Source organism: Mus musculus, chromosome 7, assembly GCF_000001635.26.
Source record: "Mus musculus strain C57BL/6J chromosome 7, GRCm38.p6 C57BL/6J".
Lineage (NCBI taxonomy): Eukaryota > Metazoa > Chordata > Mammalia > Rodentia > Muridae > Mus > Mus musculus.
In genome coordinates, this window is record NC_000073.6 from 82,265,813 (window position 1) to 82,288,226 (window position 22,414).

The window sequence follows — 22,414 nt, forward strand, 5'->3', positions numbered from 1 at the left end:
TGTGTTCAGTACCATGCATAGAATTTCCTTTGTTTCTCCTCCTCATGAGTTTCCTTTCACAATGTATCTTACCAGATTATTTTACTTTATTTAAAAAAATTATGTATAGTGAGAATTCTGAGCTCTGTGGATGCTGACCTTCTGTGGTTCCCCCTCCCCCGTTTGCCACTTTTTGTAAACTCCATGTGCTGTATCTGTCACTGTGTAGTATGACATTTTTGTGTGTCACAGTTTAACTGTGGGATCTCAGGTCAAGCTTGGATGCTTCAGCATTTGGAGACATTCTGTTTTATAAGTTATTACATTTTTGGTTTTTGGTCCATATTTTTATCCTAATACAGTGTGAATCTCACTTTATCCTCAGCAGGATAGGGTTACTAGTGCTGCAGTGAAACACCACGATCATAAAGCAAAATGGAAAGGGAAGGCTTCATCATAGAAGGAAGTCAGGACAGGAACTCAAACAGGGCAGGACGCTGGAGGCAGAGCGGATACAGAAGCCATGGAGGAGTGCTGCTTACTGGCTTGCTCCTTTTCTTTGTAGATCTGCATATGACTGACCATTAATAACTACACAGCACAGTCTATACTAGACTGCTTTGAAATCTTCTCTGCCAATGCCATTAACCCCAAACTGTTCAGTTTAGCTTCAGAAAGACTTTCTGGACAAGGGCAAAAGCAGCCGCATTTATTGCCAAATTATCACAATAATGATCTCTAAGCCACATACTAAAATCCTTCCCCTATGAAAGTTCGTGAGCCAGGCCCCCACAGTTCAAGTCACCTTCAGCATCACTGCCTTTCATGTTCCTACTGAAGCCCTGACTTAAGTGTTAATCTTTTCTAATCCAAAGTTTCAGAGTCCACATTCCTTCAAACAAAATCATGTCAGGCTTATCAAAGCGATACCCCAGCCCCTGGCACCAACTTCTGTCTTGGTTAGGGTTTCTGTTGCAGTGAAGAGACACCATGGCAACTCTTAGAAAACATTTAACTGGTGCTGGCTTACAGTTGAGAGGTTTTAGCTCAGTATCGTTGCCGGAGGACGGTCGCCTGGGTGCTGGGAGATGCATTAGGATCCACAGGCAGCAGGAAGAGTCAGACACTGGGCCTGGCTTGGGCATTTAAAACCCCAGAGCCCACCTCCAGTGACACACTTCCCCAACAGGGCCACACCTTCTAACCCCTGTCTAGTGGAGTCACTCCCTAATGAGCAGCAATTCAAATCTGAGCCTGTGGGGGCCATTCCTGTTCAAGCCCACCACATCAACCTACCATGTTTTAACCAAATGATAATTCTGATGAGATTTTATATGCTAATTTATGGGAAGGTTTGTGTCTTTCTAAAACTAATTTTTATACATAGGGAATTGGATTTTTAAAAGTCTGTCTTCTCATAAGATTTATTCCTTTTTAGGACATGATTTTGTATTTCTCTTGTGATTGTCATCTCCTTTCTCTCTCTCTCTCTCTTTCTTTCTTTCTTTCTTTCTTTCTTTCTTTCTTTCTTTCTTTCTTTCTTTCTCTCTCTCTCTCTCTCTTTTTCTTTCTTTCTTTCTTTCTTTCTTTCTTTCTTTCTTTCTTTCTTTCTTTCTTTCTTGTGGGCTACTGATGGTATAGAATAAAATGAATGAACTCTGTATTGTGGTGGTCCTGGATATCCTGTTAATTTTATGCTAATTAATAACCAGCAATGCAGGAATGGCAGGGCAAAAATCAGTCAAATCATGGCAGAAAAACTCTGCTAACATCCAGCAGGGCATGGTGGTTGTCTTATTAATACCAGGGTAGTTTCTAACATGACTCATTATATTGTGATACCTTCTCTAAGCATGACTATTCAAGTTCACTCTGTAGATACAACTAAGGCTCTCCAAGTGTCTATTCACTGAGTAGAGTTGTAATGTATAGAATATTTCTTATTTTCTCCTCTACATTCATTTTTAACATTATGAAGAAAAGGAAATTAGTGTTGTCTGACGTCACTGAGAAGAGGGTGTTATCTCAGAGTCAGCAACAGAGAAAAGATCACCTCTTCCTAAGATGTTAAAACATCTGTGTTCAAATCACCACAGTAGAGCTGGAGAGATGGCCCAGCAGTTAAGAGCACTGGTTGCTCTTCCAGAGGATCTGGGTTCAATTCCTAGCACTTACATGGCAGATTACAACTGTCTGTAAGTCCAGTTCTAATGGATCTGATGTCTTCACACAGACATACGTGCAGGCAAAGCATCAATTCACATAAAATAAGAAATGTAAAAAAAAAAAAAAATCACCATAGTAGCATTAGAACTTAATTGAATGGGAAATACTGTTGTTGGTTTTGTGACTGTAGCAAGTTTTAAATTCACTAACATTTCTTCTTTTCTTTTCTCTTCTCTTCTCTTCTCTTCTCTTCTCTTCTCTTCTCTTCTCTTCTCTTCTCTTCTCTTCTTTTCTTTTCTTTTCTTTTCTTTTCTTTTCAAAGAAAATAGATATCACCAGTAAAGCTGTTGCAGAAATCCTTTCAAAAGCCACAGAGTATCTCCAACCCAATCCAGGTAATGTCAGAACACGTCTTGAAACATTCTGTTGCACATTTGTGTTCATGGATTCTCTTGGACCCAGCTCCATTGCATGAGGCTGAGACAATTTGGAAGCAATATCCCTGCGTACCAATAATGGAATTCAGTTGTTAGATGCAGAGCCTCCAGTGACACAGTGTGGCTGTAGCGAGTCACAATGTGAGGCTGAAGTGCTGGTCTCAGTGCAGACATTCCCAGATGAACATCTCCCGTGTTCCAGTATTCTTCAGAAACTCACTGCACATTTAAAGAAAGTTTTCTTAGTTATCAATTATTAATTATCAAGAAAGTCCTCTATACTGTTCGGAAAGATCTGTATGTTAACCTGTGACCCTGATGCTGAGGCTGAGCCATGATAGCACAATCTGTGGGAGCCTTGTTGGAAATGAGCACCACTTCTGCCCCAGGCCTTCATCCCTGGGTCCTAGACACCAGTTGTCACAGGATGATGAGAACCGGCAGAAGGTGCCCAAGCCTTGCACTTTTCCTATAGGATTTGCTGTGGGAGTCACTGTGAGTCCCTTAGCCATAGGAATCAGAGAGACACGGCCACACTCATGAGCATGTAAGAGCATGCATTCAGTTAAACCATCAGTGAAGACCAGAGAGTATAAAGGGCTTCAGAGTCGCATGACTAAATTTGTCCAGCCTCATCAAGTGACTGGACTGACCAGTTCTTATCAGCCTATACAAATCCAGTGTCACCTCTACATGAAAGGTTTTCTGGGTGCTTCTATGCACAGTCAGGCAGACTCCACCATCCAAGAGCTGATACTCAACAGAACAGGGAACCGTTGGCCATCAGGGGAGTGTCCACTGGGCAGAGAAGAGATGGCTGGTTATCATGAAGGTGAGGAAGCCTCTGACCTCATCCTGTGGTCCTTATCCCCACGAGAAGCACAGCCACCTGACAGTGGGAGACCTGGAAGATAAGGGCTTTAAGGCTGAGATTGGCAAGGCTCAAAAGGCTGACACCTGGATCGCTCTTCAGAGCGTAACGCACAGCACAGCAGGACTATCCGAGAGATGACCGGACACACAGACTCCTAAGCTTACCCCAGACTAACTGAATCAGTCTGTACATTTTACAAGATGCCTGAGTTACCTGCTTATGTGGTTACGTGTGAGAAGACTGTGTCTAGAGTACATTAAACATGAATGTTCCAGATACCAAGGCAGTGCCTTAGAGCCTTAGGTTGGAGTTCAGTTCATAGTCTCCATTTCCCATAGACACTTGCTGTTCTTCTAGCCAGCCCACTCCATGGCCACTGATTAACACAGAAGGAATTCCTGCTGGACTTTACTGACGGATATTCCTGAGCTATTTAGGGGCATCTTGAAATCTTCTGCATCATCTCCCTTTCCTGGCGCCACCCTGCGTTTATCAGGGTCATACCATTCTGCTACTCTGCATTGGCACGGTAGGGCACAGGAGGGGCAGGTGTTTTCTGGGGCCTCTCAAGTGTCAGCGCAGCATGTGGCCCAGACAAACACTGAGAGCAAGGCACCTCATGAAAGAAAGTCTTCCACTAGGCTTACTTAGTGTCTGAGAGGGTTAGCATCCATGTTGACAGAGCAAGGTCACAGGGCAGGAATAGCCACCATGTGAGGTCAGAAACTTCAAACAGGAAGGAGGCAGAGAGCACACTGGGAATGGCACTGAAAACCTCAAAGCCCACCTCCAGTGGTATATCTCCTCCAACAAGGCCATACCTAATCCTTCCCAAAGGGTTCTGACAACTGGGGCCAAATAGTCACACTTCTGAGCCTGTGGGGGCGCTGTTCTCATTCAAAACACCAAGCCAGAACTAATAAACACTCAGTGCTTGAGTTGGAGATGCAAAGCCACAGCTGCCTACTACCTCCTCAGGGAAAGTTGCTGGCTGTGGGCAAGCAACATAGGTGGCTGTTCACTGTGGTGGTGCCTGCCTCCTGCCTGCATTCCCCAGACTTCTTTGATAACCTTGCAAATCCTCCACTCGAGTCCATTCCTGGGAGCAGGGTGAGGGTTTTGATGAGGCACTGGCAGTGGCTCCAGTCCTCACATTTGTCCCTGGCAAAAACGGCTGCACAGGTGTCAGCATTGAGCTCCAAGGAGTTGGAAATGCCAGGTCTTAGGAGTGTCTTGCCTCCGGCGCTTGCTGAATATAGCTTCCTGTGATTTGGAGACAACATGGTCTGTAATGTTCATGGCTGTCTCGGCTGTGCCAATGGGCTTAGCACCCTTCACAACCACCCCCGACCCCCTGCAAAGCCTATGTAAAGTCACGTGACTGGATCGGCTGTGGCGTTGCATCTGTGAGGACCGCAGTTTGGGCGGCTGTGTTTGTTAAAGGCAATGTGATTGTCACAGCATGTTGTAACTTTAAGGAATTACAAATGACAATGTTTTTAAGCATACAGAGCTAAGCTAGGAATGCTGAACACTGTGTCGAAGCTCCGAGGGCAGGTGAAGGCCACTGGCTACCCACAGACGGAAGGCTTGCTGGGGGACTGCATGCTGAAGTATGGCAAGGAGCTCGGAGAAGACTCTGCTTTTGGTGGGTATCCCTGTCCCGGCTGGCAGAGTGGGGACACCTCCTGGGTGGGACGTCGGTGATACACAGAGCCCGTGCCTCTGCATTTTCATAGTTTTACATATTCCCAGAGTAGTAATATTCACTGCAGGAGTTTCAGGAAACATAGGTAAATAAAGAAAAACTTTAGCATCAGTAATTGTTCCATCTCCATGGGTAGGCTCAGTCAAACCCTGACATACACTTAGCATCTCTCGTTTATTCCCACGTGTCTCTAAAGATGACAACACAGTGTATACACAGGTATGCATGTGTACAGGTATGCATGTGTACGTGTCTCCTAGTTCTCCTCTTCAGAGTTCACTTCCATGAGTTCTTTTCCCCCCACCAGACTACACGATGTGTGTAAGTCTTTGGAACCCTCCCTTCCGCTTCCCCACCCCCACCCCTCTCTTGGTCATCTCCCATCCCGCTGCTCTCCTGCAGTTACTGTCGTCAACCTCCCCGTTTGAGATCTCTTTGTCCTCTTACAGTTTTATTACCTAAACCCATTTCCATCTCTTGCTACATACACATAACACACACACACACACACCATGAAAATTTAGGGTTTGCACATTTGTCTTTCTGAATCTGATTTCCCCAAATATAATGTTTTCCAGCACTGCCAATTTTCTGCAGATTTCATTTTCCTTTATAGCTGAATAAAATTACATTGTGTGTGCACCACATTTTCTCCATCCATCCATCCATTCATCCATCCATCCATCCATCCATCCACCCAGACAGGCTGGCTTTGTTTTGTTTAGAGACAGGGTCTCACCATGCACCCTTGGCTGGTCTGCAGCTCCCTATGTAGACCAGGCTGATCTTGAACACTGCACACACACTTCTTTGCTTGCCTTCACATTCCCAAGCTCTGAAAAGCCTGCAGACAGGAGAGGGCCTTTTTATTTTTAATTTAACTGTGCGTGTGCGTGTATGTGCACGTGTGTATGTGTGTATAAGGGTGGCTGTGCATGTGTAAAGTCTAGAGGTCTTCACCTATCTTTTGCCACCTTCTATTTTGGGACCTGGTCTCTGACTGACCTTGGAGCTGTTGGTTCTGCTAGCGTGGTGTGGCTGACCAGCCAGCCTCAGAAGTTTTGTTTACTCCATTTCCCCAGCGCTGGCTGGGATTACAGCTGTGCCCCACCAAGCCTGGCTCTTTATATTATTACATGGGTTGGAGAGGTCAAACTTGGGTCCTCACGTGTGCATGGCAAGTGCTTTACTGACGGACATCTCCACAGTTCCCCCAGGGCATATTTCCAGAGTTTCTGCCACAACTCAATGGGACGATATTAGGATACCTGGGTGCTGGCAACAAGGAGTGCCAGGGTCAGACAACTGGGTAGGAAGTAGTCCCTAAGCTAGGAAAAGACATCCTTCCTCCATGTAGGAACAACTCAGAATCAAATTCTAGCCAGCTCAGTTTAGAAAACCTCTCCTCCTAGGAGAAGTGACATTGCGAGGGTTGGACTGGCTTCCTGGCCAACCCTAACTTCCAGAGATGGTTTCCACTTCTAATTGGCAAGGAAACAGCTGTGAATTTACTTCCTTTAAGAATGAGGTGAGGCCGTCATTGCTTTCCCTGTTTTAGACATGAGTGAACTGCTCATGCCATTGACTTACTCGAAAGTCAGCCTCAGGCTGGGCCCCTCAGGTTTCTAATCTGAGGAACTGAGTGCATCTCATCCCCATGTTTTTACAAAATCAATTTGGAAGATCTCAAATAAAATAAAATAGTTGAATTTCATGCAGTGTCCCCAGGTGTGTCTTTCAGAGGTGCCACAACCTCACTGTGCATGGCAACAGACACTGGGTGGCAAAGGCCTTGCAAGTTACACTCAAGATACTAGGGTATAAGTCACTAAAGATGTCCACATCCCAGAACCATCCCTTACCACCCCACCTGTCCACAGGGCATCCCTGATACCCAAGACCCCAGGGAGGTTCCAGAACTTTAGGACCTCGTGCAATGAATGGCTTCCTATCGCCCCCACGGCAAGCTGAGGGAGGCCTTCTTTCCATTGTAATCTGAATTGGTTAACACAGATCCCCACAAACGAATCCATCCCTTCATTGTTACAAAGATGTTTTATCTCTGATCTTGTAAGGAGCCCTTGGTGCCAGTTTTCAGACCTGATTTTCCACAGAAGAACTTTGTCTCCATCTAATGGCCAACGTGGGAAGTGCTTTGACCCTCCAACTCTCTTTCTTTCTTTCTTTCTTTCTTTCTTTCTTTCTTTCTTTCTTTCTTTCTTTCTTTCTTTCTTTCTTCCTTCCTTCCTTCCTTCCTTCCTTCCTTCCTTCCTTTCTTTCCCTCCCTCCCTCCCTCCCTCTCTCCCTTCCTTTCCTTTCCCTTTCCCTTTCCCTCTTTCTTTCTTTCTTTCTTTCTTTCTTTCTTTCCCTCCCTCCCTCCCTCCCTCCCTCCCTCCCTCCCTCCCTCCCTCCCTCCCTCCCTCTCTCTTCCTTTCCTTTCCCTTTCCCCTTCCCTTTCCCTTTCCCTTTCCTTTTCCCTTTCCCTCTTTCTTTCTTTCTTTCTTTCTTTCTTTCTTTCTTTCTTTCTTTCTCTCTCTCTCTCTCTCTCTCTCTCTCTCTCTCTCTCTCTCTCTCTCTCTCTCTCTCTCTCTCTCTCTTTCTTTCTTTCTTTCTTTCTTGGTTTGTCGAGACAGGGTTTCTCTGTATAGCCCTGGCTATCCTGGAACTCACTTTGTAGACCAGGCTGGCCTCGAACTCACTCTTAAGGACAGGGGAGAGGGCAGGCCACAGGTACACATGCAGGAAATGGGTAGATTTTCTTCTTTTCCCATTCGTTCTGAGTCAGGAAGCAGAGGCCTCAGAGTGAAGCCTCACTGTACCACAGTCCGTGTCACCCCAACCTAGACTGTCATTCTGAAGGAATCATTGTGTTCTTCTGTTCAAGGCAACTCGTTGGTAGATGTTGGTGAGGCCCTGAAACTCATGGCTGAGGTGAAAGACTCTCTGGATATTAATGTGAAGCAAACTTTTATTGACCCACTGCAGCTACTGCAAGACAAAGATTTAAAGGAGATCGGGGTGAGTCTTCCTGGCTGTCCTGTGCCAGCTGCTGCTCATCATGATACCACGACTTAAAACCAAGGTTTCTGCGTGGGCTCGGCAACCACACAGTCTTATCTGAGGGTTGAAAACTGCACTCGATTACTATATTATATGGGTTCCTGAGAGAGTACCGGGATCCGTTTCTCCTGGCAGACAGACTGGGTGGAGGTGCAGGCTCCGCTGTCACTGTCCTGTTCTTCGTCTCACTGAGTCATCTGCGAGCCAGGCTGAATATCATATTTCTGCAGCCACTTCTCATATAACACAACGACATCATACTTTGGGGTGTAGATTTGATTGCTAATATCACACTGTATCGGTTGTGTGCTTGTGGTCATTCTGTTTCATTCTTTCTCGAGAAAATCATTGTCTAGAAACTGGCAGTTTTATCCTGGAAACCTGCAAGAAATTGTTTTGTCCAGGGTGTCTGTGGGAACTTCCAGGTCTCGTTCAGCTCGGCTGCTTTTGCAGATGTGCAAGCCAGCTCCAAGCCAGCTCCAAGCAATGCAGACTGCCAGACTTCGGCGCTGAAGGTCCAGGCGCCCTCTTGTGGTGTTGTAGAGAATAGCTCACTGCCTTCAAACTTGATTGACATCTCCCTTCAGCTGCAGACTCATTTGAGTCTTGTCGCCATCTTTCCAGACCCAGACAGTTTTAAGAGTGTAGCCACCGAGATCATGAGTTAAGGAGAACTTGGGCTATGTGGCGTGTTCCTGCAACAAACAGATGAAGCATATAGACGTGAGGTAGGAAAACAGCAGTTACCAATGCTGGAGAGAAGAGCAGGGACGCCTGAGGAGGGGCACCATCCTCCGCATAGCTGGATGAGGAAAGGCCACCGAGGAGCTGTCCAGGATGACTGGGCTGGGTAAATAGGCAGCACATCTTGCTGAAGGGCCAGGGTTAGGATGTCTAGGAACCCAGGGCACAGGGGAAGACCAGGTAGCTATGGAGGGAGAGAAGCCTGGGAGTCCTGGAGAACTCCAGATGCCTTTACCTGCATTTAGAGTTTATTCTAAAAGCAGAAGGCATCAGAGAAGGACCCGGGAAGGCTGGATGAGAAATGAAAGCTGCTGTTTTGGTCCCCCTCCTTATTTGGACAACTCTGGATCCCCTCACCTGTCACCCCTTCCTTCCATCCCAGGAAAAGCATGCCCACTCCACACTGGGCCCAGGTCCATCCCTCTCACCCCACCAAGACCCATCTTCCTTCCCCCATGTCCAGTCTTCCTGCTTGTGTTGATCTCTCCCTGTGGTATTCAAACCTGTCGAGAATCCCTTGACACGCTACATCATCATCGTCATCATCATCGTTTTTGGAGGAATTGGCAATGGAAATATTCTTATTTTTTGTAGAGTTAGGGTGGTTAGACATTGTGTATGTTAACAGAACTGGGGAAGGGAGTCCTGTGGAGACAGGAAGGGTTACCTGAGCGAGGACACTGCATCCTTCCTTATTCTCCACACAGACTCTCATTCTCACCTGCTGCCCACCCCTCGCCCATCATGTGTCCTTCTGTAAATGTTTCGAATGCTAGGCAGGGTGGGTGGCCTTCAGCAAGAGACAGAGGGTGCAGAGCAGAGGATGTAACTGGTTTCTACCTGAAGAGTGGGTGGGGCCGAGGCTCACAGCATCCCACCCCATAGCTTAGGACTGGACTCCCTCTAGGGGATGGAGGGGTCAGTTTTCTTGAGGAGTTCTCCAGCAGGTGGCTCTGTGTCCTTGCACAACTGACTATGTGGCCTCCATGGATTTACAAGAGCACGTGAAGTTGGGAAGGGAATTGATGCTGGTGGTGGGGGGAGGGGGAAGGTAAAGGAGAGAGGATGGGCGCGGCTCAGACCAAAACACCTGCGTATGCACGCAGCTCTCACGCTCTCAAACAGCAGCGGGCAGGACTAGGCCCAGAACAAGGAACATAGCCATAAGAAAGAGAGTGTGTGCACTTAAGCACATACTGTGGTGTGAGTCTCATCAGTGTGTGAGTCACACCACAGCATGAGTCACACCTCTTCCATCCTCGGTGAGCCTCATCATGGCGGGCATGAGTCACGCCACAGTGTGAGCCTCAGCACTTAGTGAGTGAGGACTTCCTTTCTCGTTTCAGCACCACCTGAGAAAGCTGGAAGGCCGTCGCCTGGATTATGATTATAAAAAGCGGCGGGTAGGTAAGATCCCCGAGGAAGAAATCAGACAAGCAGTAGAGAAGTTTGAAGAGTCAAAGGAGTTGGCCGAAAGGAGCATGTTTAATTTTTTAGAAAATGATGTAAGTATTTAAACCGAACGGAAGACTTTAATGCACATGACACGCTCTAAAACCCTAACTGCAGTGGAAGTTTCTAGAATGTTCCTGCCTGACATATAGGGAGAGACAGTCAACCATCTCTGAATGAAGCCTTAGTCCTTAGCAGGGCTGCTTGTTCCTGGGGTGGCTTTGTAGCAGAAGATGGCCCAGGAGAGCAGCCTTGGTGTTAAAGGCCACAGCATTTGTGGTTTGCTGAGCTTGAACAGCACGTGCCGGGTGAAGATCTGGCTCCCCCTTCCCATTGTTAGGTCTATAGCTGAGGAGACTCACTGGTCACTGTGCTATCTAGCAGATCATCTTTCTTCTCTTTGAGGGGTGACGGCAGCCAGACTTGGAAGGGGTCTCCCTGGTCTTTCCCATGTCCTTGTGGCCTTACATTCTCTCTCCTGTTGACCAGTTAAAGTGTAAAAGCCTCCAGCATTGCCCACTGCTGGCAGAACACGCTGTGGGTGTGACGTGGTTGGAGAAGAAGTGCTAATAGTCCTTGCTGAGGGTGGGTGGTTTATAAAACTCTCACCTTGGCTTTCATCCATCGCCCTCCTCCCCCCCAGCCCTGCGTCCATGGGGCCAAGGCCATAATCATGTAGAACACAGAGTTCTGATACCTCTTAGCCACCAACTTCATGTCCACCCTTGGTCAGTCGGCCTTTGTGGCCATGCCTGCTTCCTGTCATGGCTGGGACCTGTGCTTTAGAATGGTCGGTGATGGCTGGGCTTTCCGCTAGGATATCATTGTGGCTCTGGGTAAACATGACTGGGCCCCTTTAATTCTTATCAAACATAGAAGGTCTGCAAGCTGGGACACTGCCTGATGGATTTGACAGTTCTTAGACCCTGAATTGGCCAGACTTTAGCGTACTGGGACAGACACCTGAGAGAGCAACTTAAAAGGAGGAATGTGAGCTTCGTCTCAAGGGATGGAGGTCTCAGACCATGGCCAGCTGGATCCGTCATCTCCACCGTGGTGCCACAGAGCATCATGGTGTGACAGATGCGGCACTTAGAGTGGTCAGCAAGGAGATGTAGGGTGGGAAAAGAAAGGGAGAGAGAAAGGACAGCCTTACTCTCCCCCATATCCCTCCCGTGACTGACTGACTCTAAACTAGGCTTTGTCTCTTAAAAGTTCCAGAAGTTCCAGAATCTTGCCATTATCTTTGGATCAAACCCTCAGTATGCGATCCTCGAGGGCATTTTATGTTCATACTGCTGCACATGTGACACTGTTCACACTGCTGCACACGTGACACTGTGTTCACACTGCTGCACACATGACACGGTGTTCACAGTGCTGCACACGTGACATTGCACCAATTGGAAACTGGTGAACAGGCTGTTAAAGTGAGGCTTCAGGGAGAGCATGCTAGCAGATAACAGAAGGGCCATGGCTTCCTCCAAACAGAGGAGGAGATGTTTCATCATTGTTGGGAAGAGATTTGGGGAGCTGAGCCACAGCAGATACTGGTCTGGACTTTGTCTAATTGAGAAGTTGACAAAGGAGCCAGGTATCTGGTGCGAGCCTTCAGTAAGTGTAATTATCGACCTTTTGATCAACTGTGTTGGTGGTATGGCCCAGGGCCAAAGTCTCAACATTTCACCTCCTCTCTACAACCTCAGTTGATGGATGCCAGGTCTCAGTGTAGAGCCAGCGTGGCTCCTCTACCAGAACACCGTAAAATATGATGGCACTGGGTGAGCGAGCACCCTTCCCTGGGCTTCTGACCTCAAGAATCAGTTCTAGGGCAGAGTAAGGCATCCTGCTAAGGGCAGGCTCAGTCTCACCCACAGAAGGAGGGAGTGGAATTGGGATTTGTAAACATCTACTCGAAGCAAATGAATAAACAGAGGAAAGTGGCTGAGAAGTATTTAAGGCGCTGTGCTCTGTCCTTGGTGACTTCCTGCTTATGCTTCTGTGGCACCAGGAATTCAGAGGCTGAAATCTCACCCATCAGGGCTGGGAAGGGCTCACTGCCTCCAGCCCTCCTCTTCCACTGTCCTGGATAAGCTATAACAAGAGCTTAAAACACCAGTTATGTGTATGGATACCTTGTCTGTGTGGATGGATGCTTACCGTGTTAGAGCACTGTCTGTGGCTGTGAGCACCGTGTGGGTCCTCTGGGAGAGCAGCGGTGCTCTCAAGTGTTGAGCCATCTCTCCAGGCCCAGTAAGGCAACCGTTTCACCAGCACGTGTATAGAAAAAGTGTTTGCCGAAGCTTTTCCTGAGAGGAGCTTTGAATGAAATGAAGAGACTCAGTCTTTCCTGGGTCTCCAAATGCAGATTATATAACTAACTCTTCCTTGGGCTTTCCGGCTACCAGGCTATTTGTGGAAGTTTTTAGAATGGCTTACTCCTCAAGTCTATAGTCAATGCACACTGCTTTCTCTTTAGACAATATAAACCTTCCAGTCTACATTCTTGTAACTGAGAAACCAGCAGGAGAGCCTAGCTGGACCCACAGTCTGGCACCCCCATGCATGTCCAGCTATATGTGAAATCTCAACCTATGGACTGTCGGAATCCGTCTCTCTCTCTCTCTCTCTCTCTCTCTCTCTCTCTCTCTGTGTGTGTGTGTGTGTGTGTGTGTGTGGCTTGAGTTGTTCATTCCACCATCCCTAAACAGTTTCACTTTGATCTACCGATCTGATGCAGGCTGGTTTTGGGATGGGGGATAGGGAAAGATCGCCTTTAGCCCCTCAGTGCAGTCTTTGCTGATTGTGTTGAGAAGAGTTAGATGCCAGACCGAGGGCCTCACTTCTTGCTTGAGGTCAGGTGACTCCATTGGATAGCCATTTAAGACAGGGAGCGGTTGGGCTCTCTGCATTTCCATGAATCCTAGGGGGCCAGGCCCATGGCTTACTCCTCCAGTGCTGGATTGTGACTGACACACAGAGGGCACCTCCTTTTGGAGAAGGGCCTGTGTGCCATGCAGTTCATGGTCAGGTGGGGCTGCTGCAGACAGGAGGTTGGTTCTGAGGCTTCCTAGCTGTTTCCCGAGGATAACGCATCACCCCCAGGTTTGACTCTTCTCCTCTGAGTCCTTACAACATGGCATTATTAAATATCAGCCTTTGCTCTTGGAAGAAACCAGACATCATGCATTTTAAAAGTGTCTATGTCAGCCTGAAGAGGCCAGGGTGTTGGAGCAGTTACTAGCTGACAGATCCCTCAGCCAGAGATTTCCCTTCATCCATGGACTAATGGAATTACTAAGTTCCAGATTTCTGGGTTCTTTTCATTGGACCAGAGGAGTATTTTCTTTAGGCTTCACTGTGTCTGTCTTTCTGTCTGTCTGTCTGTCTGTCTGTCTGTCTGTCTGTCTGTCTCTCTCTCTCTCTCTCTCTTTCTCTCTCTCTGTGTGTGTGTACACATGCATGTGTGGAGGCCACAGGTTGGTTTTGGGTGTCATCCTCCATCACCCCCCTTACTTTTGAAGTAGAATCTCTCACTGAATCTAGAGCTTACCGATTTGGCCAGACTGGCTGCCAGCAAGTCACAGAGATCCTCTGTCTCCAACTCTCCAGCACTGGGATTGCAGGCACACACCGCTACAAACAGTTTTCTTTTTTTTTTTCCTCTTTTTCTTTTTCTCTCTTTTTCTCTTTCTCTTCCTTTTTCTTCCTTTTCTTTTTCTTTTTCCTCTCTCTCTCTCTTTCTCTCTCTCTTGGTTTTTCGAGACAGGGTTTCTCTGTAGCCCTGGCTGTCCTGGAACTCACTCTGTAGACCAGGCTGGCCTCAAACTCAGAAATCTGCCTGCCTCTGCCTCCCAAGCGCTGGGATTAAAGGTGTGCGCAACCACCGCCCGGCTTTTCTTTTTCTCTTTTCCTTCCTTTATATCTTTCTTTCTTTTAATATGGAGTCCATGGAACTGAACTCACATTCACTGGAAAAAAAAATCCAGAAATTCCAGCTCCTTTGAGAAATCCTAAGCACAGGACTGGGCAGTCACTGGAATGACCACATTTGAAATAGAAGATGACCTCACAGAGATCATGTGCTTTGACTATGAAAGGCTAGCTTGGCAACTTCAATGCCAGTCACACAGTGCCTCCCAGGCATCTGGCTTGGGTGTTGCAGCCTGTTTCTCCCCAGCCACCATTTCTGTAGTCCTCTTTCAGAGAGTGGAGGTGGAGGGCCTTTTTGTAGGCTGTAGGCTTTGAGCCCTGCTTCTTTGGGCAAGCCCAGGTCCATTGTAGTTGGCTCAAATGTCCTCCTCAAGTTCAGATCTCACATGGTTGTTCCTGAAGCTTCCACAACTCCTGGCAACTCTAATCCCCATGGCATCGAGACTCGGCCTCATTCCCAGGGCCAAAATATGTGAGCAGCTTCATATTCTGGAGTGTATTCTTCAGTTTGCAGCGGAAGAGAGGTTATGGAGTTACATGTGTGCATAGGTGTCATGGGTTCTGATGCAGCATTGGTGACTGTCATAGGTGGAGGTTGAGTCTGTATTGTTTGTTTTTTCTCCAGCCCCCCAGCCTAGAGAAGACCAAGGACCATAGAGCTAAGGTAACAGTTTGTTTCCATGAGTCTCAAGGCAGCAGCTTCCATCTCCAGGAAATGGAGACCCTGAGTGGTGCTGCCCACCCTTAGAGTTCTCTTGGTTTGAGAAGAGAAGAAAAAAGTGTTGTTCGTTTTCTGTGACTCCTGTAACAAGTGTCCACAAGCAGCACTGCGGCTAAAGAGTACAAATCGATTGCCTTCTGATCTGGAGGTTGGAAATTAGACTATAGGGGGAGATGGCAGGACTGGAGGCTTGAAGGAAAGAGCCTGCTTTGTCATCCTTTGCAGTCTCTGGAGAGCACAAGAATTCCTTAGCTTTGTGGCTCCTAGCTTGGCTTCATTGCAGTGAGGATGACCTGGAACCCTCTGTCGTTGTCGTCGTCGTCGTCGTCGTCGTCGTCGTCGTCGTCGTCCTCCTCCTCCTCCTCCTCCTCCTCCTCCTCTTCTTCTTCTTCTTCTTCTTTTTCTTCTTCTTCTTCTTTTCCTTTTTTTTTTTTCAAGACAGAGTTTCTCTGTGTAGTCCTAGCTGTCCTGGAACTCACTCTGTAGACCAGGCTGGCCTCAAACTCAGAAATTCGCCTGGCTCTGCCTCTCTGTCTTCCTCTTAAGCACTGGGATTCCTGTCTCTACCTCTGGTTTAGGTAACACTGAGAGTTGAACCCAGGGCTTGGTGCATTCAGGGTCAGCATTCTACCATCTGGGCTGCATTATCAACCCAAAGACAGTTTATAGTTACTTTGGGCTACCTTGGAAACCCAAGATACCACCGTGTTTCAAGGTTGCTAGTGTAACCTATCTGCTGGGTACCCCTTCCTGTACAACCTAGCATATTCATAGCTTTCACCCACAAATGAAACCAACAGGCAGCTTTCAAGTTTCGTAATGTGGCCGATGGAGGGTGTGTTTGCCTGGACAGTCTTTGGCTTTTGCAGGCCCCGAGTTTGTTGCTTTAGCTTGGCTCTGTCCTTCAAGGTATTTAGTTCAAGTTGTACCCTTGGAAGCAGACGCCATCTCTGCTGGTTCACATACAGCTCACGTCCTAGGAGGCAGAGAGAAGCTTCTGACTCCTGACCGTGACCGAGATAATCCAGTTTGAATCTGACTTGCCTTCATCTGACTTGCCCTCAGTAGGAAGAGCCGAGTCTGGTAACTTTGCTGGGCACCCCCTTATGTGCAGGCACCACGTGGAGTGCTGATGTTGCTGTCTCCCAAGCTTTTAGGGGCTCTGGAATCTGTCGCCTTCCCAAAGTCAGCTGCTAAGGGAAGGATTCCAGATGGAGTTCTAGGTTGCATGATCTTAGCTGTCAGAGAGCATAGTTGGTGTGACTCCCACTCACGTGCACGATATTTGTGAACTGCACATGCACGATCAAGTTATTCACCTGGTTGCTTTTAGCCCTCTTTGAATTTTGCAGATAGCTGGCTTAGTTAAAATGAGGCTCAAAACAGACACCTTACTATTTCTAGAGACAGAGAGGTCACGGCGATTTTCACAGAGCGTGCAGCTGTAGCATTGCAAGGGAGCAGTGCTCTATTCTTAGCAGAATCTGCCACGATCATGTCAGGCTGTGGTGCTGGACTTGTTCAAAAGTGTTGGTAAAAGCCAAAGAGGTGAAATGTAAGAAATCCTTGGGTTTTGCAGGGCCCAGGCTGTCCTTGTTTTGTTTATTGGGTTTTGGGAAATGGAGGGCCAGGGCTGTTTTCCTAGCCACAGAGCACGGTAAGGCAAGCACGATGCCAGGGCTTTCCTTAGTCATGCGTGTGCCCACTGCATTCCTGGCATGAGTGGGCTCTGTATATGTTGTAAACACACATTGAAGCTGTGTTTGTAAAACGTGGGCAGGAAGAGTTCTCAACAATACACGAACGCAAATGGATCTGTGGAAGCCAGCAGCTCCCCCGTTGGCTCCTCAGGGAGAAGCAGATGGCGGAGTGAGGAACAACCAGACCCTGCCTCGGATGGTTAGAATGCTATGTAAGAAAAGGCTGCTTGGGCGAAGCCTGCGACGGGCGGTTTTGATTTGTGTCTCTGTGGAGATCTGGAGGTTTTGAGGTTTGGACTGGGAATGGCTGGTTGGGAGGAATTACCTCAATCTTTGGGGGCTTGCTACAGAAGGTTCTAGAAATAAACTTAATCCTGATTTGCTGTGGTGGTTCTTCAGCCCCCCTGATGCAGGTTTCTCTCAGGTCCTTCTTCAAGACTGCAGCTCTTCTGGGCCTTTCTTACAAACTGCTTCCAAACAAAACCTCACAGCACTTGAGAGGAGGAGGAGGCAGTTCAAGGCCAGCCTTGGCTATATAATTGGTATGAGGAGAATGTGGGCAACATGGGACCCTGCCGTAATCCTCTCCCCATTCTCCCCCACCCCAAGTGCCACTGTAATCAGCCACTACCTTCACGAACATTCCAATTTGTGGGAAGAGGAACAATGGGGTCTCCTTGCTCATCCTTTCTGATGTATGTATTTGTGGGAAGAGGAACAATGGGGTCTCCTTGCTCATCCTTTCTGATGTATGTATTTGTGGGGAAGAGGAACAATGGGGTCTCCATGCTCATCCTTTCTGCTGTATGTGGCAGGGAAGATGCTTTGTGAATGGCAGCAGAAACGCAGGGAACATTTATTTGCCCTGGAACAGGTGTGACTTGCCTTATGTCCCCAGTTTCTCTGAGTATATATTAGCTGACTTTGTTCCTTGTTCTGGCTTAACTAGAAAGTACTCACAGGGACATTTCCCTAAGCAAGCTCTCATGCCTACCATTGGTTTCATTTACAGTTGGGAAACTCTTTCCTGCCATCTTTAGATCCATGACTTTTAGAACATTAAAAAACAAACCACTCAGGATATAATTTTATAACCGTAAGAGACAGTCACTGGACCTCCTTTCCCTCAGTCTCTTTTTCATTTTTGTCCCTGCAGTTCTTTTACACAGGAACAATTATGGGTCAGAATTTTGACTGTAGGATGGCAACTCCATCCCTCCATTTGATGCCCTGTCTTTCTACTGGAGATGGGCAAGTTACTGCAGATTCGGAATAACAAATCAACTTGACAGCTCTGATGTGACCTCATGATCCTAGGGCTCCAAGATGGGATGAGATGACATGGACCAGGGCTCAGACAGTTGCCAAGCCGCCTTGCAGAGCTGAGCTGCTGTCACTGGCTTCCTGTTTGCTCTGGGTATCCCAAGGGCTCTGGCCAGCATAGAGTAACTTTGCACTTCTGCCACAGGTAGAGCAAGTGAGCCAGCTGGCTGTGTTTGTAGAGGCGGCATTAGACTATCACAGGCAGTCCACAGAGATCCTCCAGGAGCTGCAGAGCAAGCTGGAGTTGCGGTAAGCACCTTTGCCTCGCTCAGGCAGCATGGAAGCAGCCCCACAGGTAGAGCATTCAGGCACCATGGCTTATCTGTCAGAAGTCAGCTCCCGTGGCTTCCTGGCTGGCTTGGGTTAGTTTACCTGTTAAGGGGTCGAGTGTATGCTCCATCCCCAGCATCTAGGAGTGGGGAGGAAGCCAGCAACACTCAGAACTTTGTAAGAGCCATGAAAAACATTGCCAGGCTGTGTTCATATGACAGTCAACAATATACTTTGAATAATAAAGAAATATTCTTTGTCTTGGGGCTTTGATGGTCAGTGCAGTCCCTACTTTCTGAAAATCGCTAATATCATTTATAGTGCATGCAGTAACTCTCTTAATTAAATTATTGGGCTAAACTTACCGTATGTTTTGACTAGGCTTAATAATAGAAAATTGTTTTACATAGGTTTATGGTAATGAATAAATTCAGAGGGATTTTTTTTTGCTTCAAGTAGTGCTGTAGTTACAGAGGGAAGGCCATCCCTGAAGCATCCATTTCTGTAGGCAGGTGGCCATCTAGGTATCCTGTGAGCACATTTGGATGCAGAGAGGAAGGAAAGCAGCTAGCCTAGGGGAGTACCCACTTGCTAAGCCTTGAGGACATAATGAGGACATCTCTTTCAGATGATTTTCAACTAGAAACCCAAGTACATAGTGGAAGAATTGCATGCTGGTCGTATCTCTGACACTTTGGGCTCTCTGAAGTCAGTGTGCACAGTCCTCATGCTCACTCCCACTCCCGGCGGGTCTGGTCCTCAAGAAGAGCGAAGGCCTGAGGAGGCTCTGCTGTTTGGGACAGAGATCTGACTTGTCCCCCCCCACCCATGTGTGTTACAGAATATCTCTTGCATCCAAAGTCCCCAAGCGAGAATTCATGCCAAAGCCTGTGAACATGAGTTCCACCGATGCCAATGGGGTCGGACCCAGCTCTTCATCAAAGACACCAGGTAAGCTAGTCATCCCGAGTGGGCCACGGGAGAATGTCCTGTCCTTGGTCGATTGATGAGTTCCCCTCCTTTCCCAGTGCCAATAGTCATGTGTTCAAAATTTGAAAACCAGTCCCGAGAAGATGTCCTTTGTGTACCAGTGCCACCTACTGTAGTCGCTAGGCTGTCCCTTAGCTAGAGAACCACAGTTGCTATGTTATCTTTTATATTTAAAGGTTTAACACCTTTCAGAATACCTTCTCAATTGTTAGGCAGTTTTAGTTAGTGCTCTCTGAGCCCCTGAGGTGTGCCTGACACCAACTCCAGAACTGTACTCTTAGATTTTAAATACAACCTCGAGTAAAGCTAACCTAGAAAAGATTTTTCCCATGTCCTCTTTATGATTTCCAACTGCGTCTGGTCTCCTCCCTCGGCATAGCTTCTCCTAATGACTGTGTGTGAATACTGTCCTATCTGTGGCTGGCACATGTATTTCACATTTAACATAATATTAAACAAAAGTAACGTTTTGTTGTGCAGTTTTCTTCCCAAAATGCATTGCTCTTTCTTGTGGTTATGTCCGTGTGGTACATAGGCCCGACCCACTGTGTTTAGCAACTTCATGGTTTTGCTTGGGACCTGTTAACTGCAACAGTGTCTGCCCTTATCTCCCTCTATCTGCAACTAATCAAGACTTTCTAGGGACGAAATTTCTGAGCACCAAAGCCAGGGGCTGGGGCTTGGGCTGGGGCTGGGGCTGGGGCTGGGGCTGGGGCTGGGGCTGTGCTGTTGGCATTTAAATGATGGTGGATACTGCCAAGTGACACTCAAATGGTGGCTGCTTTTGCTTCTTTGTTTTAGTCACATTGATGAATGCTGTGGAGAATCACATGCCTGTGAGTCTGCTGTGCCTGTTTCTGGGTGAAACATCTTGTCAGGTCTCCACCCATTTTATAATTGGATTATTTCTATATCTACTGCTGAACTTTGCCAGTTTTTTACACAGGCTAAACAGAAGTCCTTTGAGATATACTTCCATGCATTCTCTCTGTGGCTTATTTTTGTATTCTCTGAATGAGATCTTCACAGACTTCTGTGTGTTTGGGGTGGAGTGTTGAGCACTCTCTGCCTTGGATGCTGAAGACAATTCCTGAAGCCCACAATCGCACAGTGTTTCTGTTTGTGCAGATGTGAGACTTGGGTTGGTGTTCACCCACCTTGCTCCTGACGCTCAGGGGTTTTCATTACACTCATTGCCAGAGAAGCCGAGCTCTGCGTGGTCCCCAGCATTATCACAGGATTTTTTTTCTTTCAATGAAAACTCTAAACTACCAGTGTGATCTGCATCTGTCTTAAATAGGAAATGGAACTTGAGAGTTACAGCAGTGAGAACCAGCAGGTCTTTCTCACCCCCAGACTCAGTCCTTGCTCCTAAAGAAACCACTCCCTGTTGTGTTTTCCACTCGGGTGACATCTATTTGCATAATTGAGAGTAAGAAGTGTGGATGACTCTTGTCTCTTGTGTTGCATGGAGTCACTCATGTTCTCCTGATGCCGCCTGGGGCTTTAGCTCCTTCACTTTCCCATGCACGCTGCCCACCCAGCTTACTTATAATCACCATGGAAAATAACTGTTTTAAACATGACTCCCTTCATGTTTGAGGACTCAGGAGTCTTAAAATACCCCCACCTTGCTTTTCCTGCTTAGCACACAGTTGCCTGTTTCCCACTGAAGTTACAGCTGAACTGTTGCAGTTAGAAGCTAGGTATCAGGGAAGTGGATATCTGTCCCTCTGTCTCTGTCTCTGTCTCTGTCTCTGTCTCTGTCTCTGTCTCTGACTCTGTCTCTGTCTCTGTCTCTGACTCTGTCTCTGTCTCTGTCTCTCTCCTTTCTCTCTCTCTTACACACACACACACACACACACACACACACACACACACACACTTCTTTTGTGCTGTTTCCATAGTCTTCTTTAAAACTCTCATGTCCCCAGGGCCAGTCTGGGCCATACATAGGTTGGGATGGATTAACAGTCACAAGATTCTCCTTGTCACCCTGTGGGTTTTTTGTTTTTGTTTTTAAGATCTGACTGGTGGCCTTTTCCTGCATATCTTACTTTTTAAAAATTGTTAGTTTTTAAAAAAATATTTATGTATTTATTTTATGTATATAAGTACACTGTTGCTGTCCTTAGACACACCAGGAGAGGGCATCAGATTAGGGTTAGGGTTAGGGTTAGTCGTCTCTCTAGTCCCTGTTTTTATTTTATGTGTATGAGTGTTTTACCTGCATGTACGAATGCACACCATGTGCATGTAGTGCCTGCAAGTTCCAGAAGAGGGCACCAGATGCCCTGAGACTGGAGTTAACAGCTGTATCCTGTTATATAGGTGCTAGGAACTGAACCTGGGTCTTCTGCAAGAGTACCCAATGCTCTTAACCAGTGAACCATCTCTCTAGCTCCTGCATGTCATTATAAATAAAGTAAAACAGAACAAACAGTTCTGCAGTCTTGGTGTAGACATGTACTTTATTTATAATCTGTAATAACGATCTGTAGTGTTAGGAGTAGACACATGGTGTCCCGGGAGCTGGGGAGCTGGCTCACTTGTCTGGTAGGCATGAGGACTGGAGTCTGGATCTCCCGAGTCCATGTCATTCATGCATGTGCCAGGAGGGCATGGTGGGCCCACCTACAATCCCTGGCCGTGGGAGATGGAAACGGGCTCTTCAGAGCTAGCTCACTAGCTGGACTAACTGAATCAGTGAGATCTGGGTTCACATGAGAGACTCTGCCTCCATATATAAGGTAGAGAGTGATCAGGGAAGACACAGGGTACTCTACTGGCATACATGTGGGTGTGCACATGCACCCCTCAGGTGTTTTCACACCCACGAGAACATGTATGTACACATGCATTTATATCATACACAGACACACATGAATACACACACAAATACAGACAGACAGACAGACAGACAGACACACACACACACACACACACACACACACACACCTACACCTACACCCCATGGCCACATCTCTGAACTCTCTAGCTTCTTTGCCAAGGTTTGCAGTTGGCCTTGGAACCAGACCATGTCTTTTATCTCTTGGG

The 22,414-nt window shown here is 47.2% G+C and overlaps 1 protein-coding gene across 11 annotated transcripts in view; it reads left to right on the forward strand.

The window, feature by feature from the left end:
- Positions 1-22,414, forward strand: part of Sh3gl3 (SH3-domain GRB2-like 3) — a 133,613-nt gene that overhangs the window by 92,005 nt on the left and 19,194 nt on the right. For 5 of the 11 annotated variants that reach the window (XM_030242265.1, NM_017400.7, XM_030242264.1 and 2 more), the window contains 6 exons: positions 2,468-2,540; positions 4,961-5,104; positions 8,049-8,182; positions 10,315-10,473; positions 18,243-18,346; positions 19,209-19,318. In XM_030242265.1, coding sequence (XP_030098125.1) covers positions 2,468-2,540; positions 4,961-5,104; positions 8,049-8,182; positions 10,315-10,473; positions 18,243-18,346; positions 19,209-19,318 — 724 coding nt within the window. Of the gene's footprint in view, positions 1-2,467; positions 3,986-4,960; positions 5,105-8,048; positions 8,183-10,314; positions 10,474-18,242; positions 18,347-19,208; positions 19,319-22,414 lie in introns of all 11 variants that reach the window. The other 6 variants (XM_030242268.1, NM_001277954.2, XM_030242269.1 and 3 more) reach the window with 4 other exon arrangements.